Source organism: Myotis davidii, unplaced genomic scaffold, assembly GCF_000327345.1.
Source record: "Myotis davidii unplaced genomic scaffold, ASM32734v1 scaffold169, whole genome shotgun sequence".
NCBI classification, from domain to species: Eukaryota; Metazoa; Chordata; class Mammalia; order Chiroptera; family Vespertilionidae; genus Myotis; species Myotis davidii.
The window spans coordinates 2,247,034-2,253,081 of NW_006383005.1; the positions used below are offsets into that span (position 1 = coordinate 2,247,034).

The 6,048-nt window shown below is 37.9% G+C and overlaps 1 protein-coding gene across 1 annotated transcript in view; it reads left to right on the forward strand.

Moving 5' to 3' along the window:
• Positions 1–6,048, forward strand: part of FCHSD2 (FCH and double SH3 domains 2) — a 169,066-nt gene that overhangs the window by 64,605 nt on the left and 98,413 nt on the right. Inside the window, exon 4 of the mRNA XM_006777958.2 lies at positions 2,156–2,232. Within this exon, the coding sequence (XP_006778021.1) occupies positions 2,156–2,232 (77 nt within the window). The remainder of the gene's footprint in view (positions 1–2,155; positions 2,233–6,048) is intronic.

Sequence of the window (6,048 nt, forward strand, 5' to 3'; positions counted from 1 at the left end):
TAAGCGGAGCCGCGAGGCCTCCCGGCACCAGGATCAGCATGACGGGGCAGTGCCCAAACCCCCTGATCGCCCTGTGGCTCTGTGTGTGACAGGGTGCGGCGCCCCAACCCCCTTATCGGCCTGCTCTGTGGGTGATAGAGAGTGGCGCCCCAACCCCCTGATGGGCCCTGCTCTGTGCCTGACAGGGGGCAGCGCCCCAACCCCCTGATTGGCCCTGCTCTGTGCGTGACAGGGGGTGGCACTGAGATGGTATGAGAGAAAGTAACTGGCTGAAAGGTGAGCTACTTTGTATACAGTGATTAGAAAAGGCCTCCTAGAGAAAAGTACAACATAAGACCCAAAGGATAAGGAAGTCCCTAGATTGTGGTCTTCAAATGTGGTTTCTCTCTGAAAGGACTTAGAATTCCCTTGAAAAACTAGCTTAACTGAAGATCTATAATAAGAACTATAAAACAAACTATCAAAGCCTGGTGGGGTCATGATATGGGAGCCAACTTGAGGAGACTTCCACTGACCACAGATGTAACAATTAGCGCATGAAAAGAATAGCAGCTGCAATAAATTGAAACATATCTTTTACTCAAAATATATGAGTTCATAATGTTAATTAAAAATTCATTGTTCACCTTAGGACCAAAACTGGGCAATCAAATACTTATCTTGCCTTTACTCTGAGATAACCAAATTGTTCGATGAGAGAGAGTTCTTTAAAAAGAATTCAAGCTAGTAAATGCAAAAAGAATGATAATCTACTCTGTTTTAATAAAATGAAATTTTATTAAGATAGAGTAGGCAGTGAAACTTCTCACATTTTCATATATGCTTTTGAAAATTTTTAAATCAGTTTAAAGGAGGGGCAGTGAGAATTCAGCCAGTAGGAATGGGAGTGGTGGAAAGATGTTTTCCAAAAATAGGAACAGTATGAACAAGATTCAGAAGTGAAAAAATACTGTACATGTTCAGGGAAGACTTAGTATTAGTAATTGGGTTCCCCAAAGTACAAGTTATATAAGTGGTAGTATTGTGGATATGCAGTTATATATTCACAATTCCTAGAAATAGTGAAACCAAACTCTTACCAAGTTCAGGAGGAACTTGAGATTCAAGGAGCTTCTGTACATTTCCTACTACCCTTTGGCTATTGAAATGGTAAACAGAAGAATTCAACAATGGATTTAATGAAGCCAAATTGATTTGGCAGCAGACCTTAGTAAAAAGGTACCATATAGAGAGAACAGCATTAATTCTTCTTGGGCAACCTCTGCTTAGAGTATGCCGTCTATTAATGTGATTGTTCTTCATCTCAGCATTTTATTTATTCTTTCTAAAGTTGTATGTATAGAGATAAGCATCCCAAAGTTAATGATTTCTAATCCATTAACATCAGTTCCTGGTATAATGTTAGAGGACCACATATGTTCCCATCTAAAGGTAATATGTTCTGTATTTAGAGTGAGCAGTTTAACCTCACTTGCCAGCAAAATAGCCTTCTCTGTTCAAATCTTGATACCCACCATACCTATTATAAATATTCTGTTTTGTTCCAGTTCATGTTGTATTGATAACGGTAATTGGGTATATTTCTTTGTAAAGCCAATTTTCTTTTTCATTTGAAGTGGTTTGTGCCATGGTATTATTTAAAAAGTAAAACCCCTTAAAATCTCTCTTGAGAAGTATTGGTATAGAATATTCATTGATTTTATAAGCCAATGAGTATTTGCTCCAAATTGAATGTGTTACTACCTTTCCTGGTATCTGAAAATTTGGCTGCTGGAATTTAGAAACGCAGTACATGTCACAGCAGAGGCCGGGTGGGAAATGGAGATGTCAAGCTGTGTAATCAGAGCTTTATGGAGGTGGACAACTGCGTTCCCTGTGACATACCAGAGCTAGTTTGTTTTAATGGCTGGTGAAGTAAAATGCATATCAATTTTCAGTTTTCTCATAATTGTACTCACCGTTTTCCTTAAAATGGAGATAAGACTGTAACAATAATGAAATAAGTTACAGTGTTCTACCATTCAACATTGATTCTTTACTTCAGAATTAAATTTATATTTGGAAAGATGGGGTTTGTTAAATACTGTATTTTAGGGAAAAGAGTCTCCTTTTGGCACAATGCTTATTTTATAAAATATGTGTATTTTTTAAACAGGGTATCCAGAAGTTGGCTAGTCAATATCTGAAGAGAGATTGGCCTGGAATAAAAGCTGATGATCGGAATGATTACAGGTAACTTAATTAAGTAGTTCTTGCCCGTTTTTATTTATTTATGTATTTATTTATTATTTTTTAAAGACTTTATTGTTAAGATTATTATAGATGTGCCCCCTTTTCCCCTCATTGTCCCCCTCTACTCAGTTTCTGCCCTGCTCCAGGCTTGTAACACCCTTGCCCATTGTTTTTAAAAAATGGTTTCACTGAGAGCCATGTCACATAGAGGGTAATGTAGACTCCAGTTAAAAAAAAAAAATTGCTTCTTTTTTCTGCTGTTTTTAGATGTAATTTCAAAATTATTAAAAACGTTAGTTTCACAACATATGTAATCTATGTAAAAGAGATCATTTTATGTCTTAGACTAATATTACATTTTTAATTAATACCCACATATTGAATTTAAGAGAGTAGAGGATAATGAGGCATTATTTCCTCAGCATCCTATAGATGAAACACATTGCAACAATAATGAAACAAGATTGTAGTATTCTATCATGATCACTGATTCTTTGAATTGAAACAAATTCTAAATTTGGAAAGATGGGATTTTGTGAGCTTAAGAGAAAAGAGTTTCTAAGTTTGTTTGTTACTTAAAAACAGATGGATTGATTGATTGATTGATTGATTTAAAAAACAGGTATCCAGAAATTGGCTAATCAATATCCCACATACACATTTTAAAGAAGTTAGATGACAATAGAACATAAATTCTGTCCTCAGTAATATATATATATCTTTAAAGTATTTATAATTTTGTTTAGAAGTTAATATATTTTTTGAGATTAATTCAGGAGTATTTATTGGTGTTTGTGCTCAAGACATAGTGTTGCAGGAACCAGAAGTCAAAGACAGATTTCAGAGTTTGCTGTCTGGTTGGAGTTAAGACTAATGCCCATGAAACACTAGCAGAGAAACCAGAGTAATTAAGAACTCATATTAAAGTGTGTGGTTGAGTCTGTATATGAAGTCATCAGATAATTATCTTATCCTCAATAATTTCTTAATGGGGCTAGAAAACTGAAAGTACAGGAGAAACCCTAATAGTTCTTCACAATTGCATGAATGACTGATAACTTGGAAGGTAGCATGGTACTATAATAGATCCATATAGTTGCTACATAAAATAATAAAGAAAAACAGGGAAATAAACAAAAATAGAGATTTTTCTTGAGTCCTACAAAACAACCCGATGACGTACATAAAAATTATGTATTCTTTTTATATACTGGGAAACCAAGTCCCAGGGTATATGCATTACTTAAGGTCACACAGCTACTTAGACATGCAGTCATTCATTCATTCTTTCTTTATCCATAAGATAGATGTGAGATATCTGCTACACGCTAGCTGTGGAAGTAGATTTTAGGGTTGGACTAGAGGAAATGGTGCCTGTCCTGAAGGAGCTTACAGGAGGCAGCCACTATAAACAGTTGCAGTATTCGATAGTAGTATAGGTGCGTTGCAACGGCAGAGGAAAACGAGGCTTCTAGAGCTGAATTTTAAAGGATGTGCAGGAGTTTGCCAGGTTTGTGCAAAAGGAATTCTAAGCAGAAAAAAATTCCTTAAAAGCGTGGAGGCAAGAGAAAATATAAATGTTATGTAACAGTGAGCAGTTCAGTGTGGTGTGAAGTACATGGTTAGAGGGTGAGAGGAGTTTTGGAAGGATACATAGATAGTCATCTTGAAGGACTTTGCATATCACAGTTTCTTTTTTTTACCCAGAAGATAATAGAACCATTGAAGAATTTCCACAAGAGGAATAACATGTTCAGCCTCACTTAGTAATAGTATGAAAGTGGATTAGCAGGGGTCCTCAAACTTTTTAAACAGGGGGCCAGTTCACTGGCCCTCAGACCATTGGAGGGCCGGACTATAGTTTAAAAAAAAAACTATGCTCGAAACCGGTTTGGTTCAGTGGATAGAGCGTCGGCCTGCGGACTCAAAGGTCCCAGGTTCGATTCCGGTCAAGGGCATGTACCTGGGTTGTGGGCACATCCCCAGTAGGAGATGTGCAGGAGGCAGCTGATCGATGTCTCTCTCACATCGATGTTTCTAACTCTCTATCTCTCTCCCTTCCTCTCTGTAAAAAATCAATAAAATATATTTTTTAAAAAAACAAAACTATGAACAAATTCCTATGCACACTGCACATATCTTATTTTGAAGTAAAAAAACAAAATGGGAACAAATACAATGTTTGTATTTGCATGTGGCCCGCGGGCCATAGTTTGAGGACCCCTGGATTAGAGGGATATGAAGAAGAATTTGGAAAGAATAGAATTGCAAGAATTTAATCCCTTGTCTTATACTTGAATCCTGGAAATTATAGTAGAAAGTAATTTGTGGGGGAAATTTCAGTTATACTTAGAAAACAGAAGCTAGAGAACTTGGAATTGATTTGGCAGAGGGTATGTGTGTGTGTGTGTGTGTGTGTGTCGAATTTGTTTTGAGACAAACTATAAGAGATTTTCTGTAGTTACCAAACTATAAAGTAGTTTTCTCAATATCTAAATTAGCTCTTGGAGTATAGAAAGCACTTGATCAGTATCTGCTGGTGAAGAATGCAGTAAAGGGAAAAAGAGAAAGGAAGGACTATAGAATGACTCCGCAGTTTTTTAACTTAGGCAACTGAGAGGATGGTTGTACCGTTGTGAAAAAAAAAAAAAAAAAAAAAACAGTAGAGAGAAATCAGGATCAGGGTGAGAATGGTAATTGCCAATTTTTTGTTTATTATAGTTTTCAGTCTAGTCATTTAAAATTTTCCTTTTAACTTTTTTTTTATATTTGTATTTGAATTGGTAGTTTACAAATTCTTGCCCAAGAAATGCATGTTTGTAGCATGTGTAACAGTATAAAGTGTAGCCCCCGCTTTTCCCAAACTTCTTCCACTCATATTTGTACTCCCCCAGAGTAATTGCTGCTAAAAGCATGTGGTCTTTTCTTCCATATTTTCCGGTGTGATGCACACATGAACATACACAGTTTTGCTGTTTTTAACAGAACTGATGCACGAAATTTGTACAAGGGGCTTGGCCCTCATGGCCCTGCCCCCCGCCCACTGGTCCTTCAGGAAGGCCGCTTTGCTGTCTGGTCTAATTAGCATATTAGCTCTTTATTATAAAGGATGTTTCTGTAACCTCCCCCCTGCTCATACACTCACTTAAGGAGATTTTAGACTTCTTTTTATGCCAGTACATTCAGGCTGTGCTAGTGCCATATTATGAGTAAATTGTAGTTTTGTTATTCATTTCTCTGTTGGTGGTTATTTAGTTTATTACTATTGCAAATAGTGCTGCAGTGGATAACTCATGTATGCACACAGTTATGTCTTTGTGGACTGAAAGTATTTATAGGGTAAATTTGTAGAGGGGGAAATGCTGGGTCAAAGGGGTTAAATATTTAAAATGTTAGTATTGTAAACTATCCTTCATAAACTCTGTGTCAGTATACGGGATGGGGCAAAAGTAGGTTTACAGTTGTGAGTATGCAAAACACAGAATTCATTTTATATTATTATCTGTTAACTGGAGGCCCGGTGCACAAAAATTTGTGCACTCAGGGGTAGGCGAGCCCCTCAGCCCAGCCTGTGCCCTCTCGCAGTCTGGGACCCCTCGGGGGATGACCACCTGCTGGCTTAGGCCTGCTCTCCAGGGTATTGGGCCTAAGATGGAAATCAGACATCCCGATGGCAGCCTGCCAGCCCTGGGGGAATGTCCACTTGCCAGCGGGGAGCAGACCTAAGCTGCAGTCGGACATCCTTAGCTGCTGCTGAGGAGGCAGGAGGGGCTCCCACCACCACTGCTGTACTGGCAGCCATCAGCCTGGCTTGTG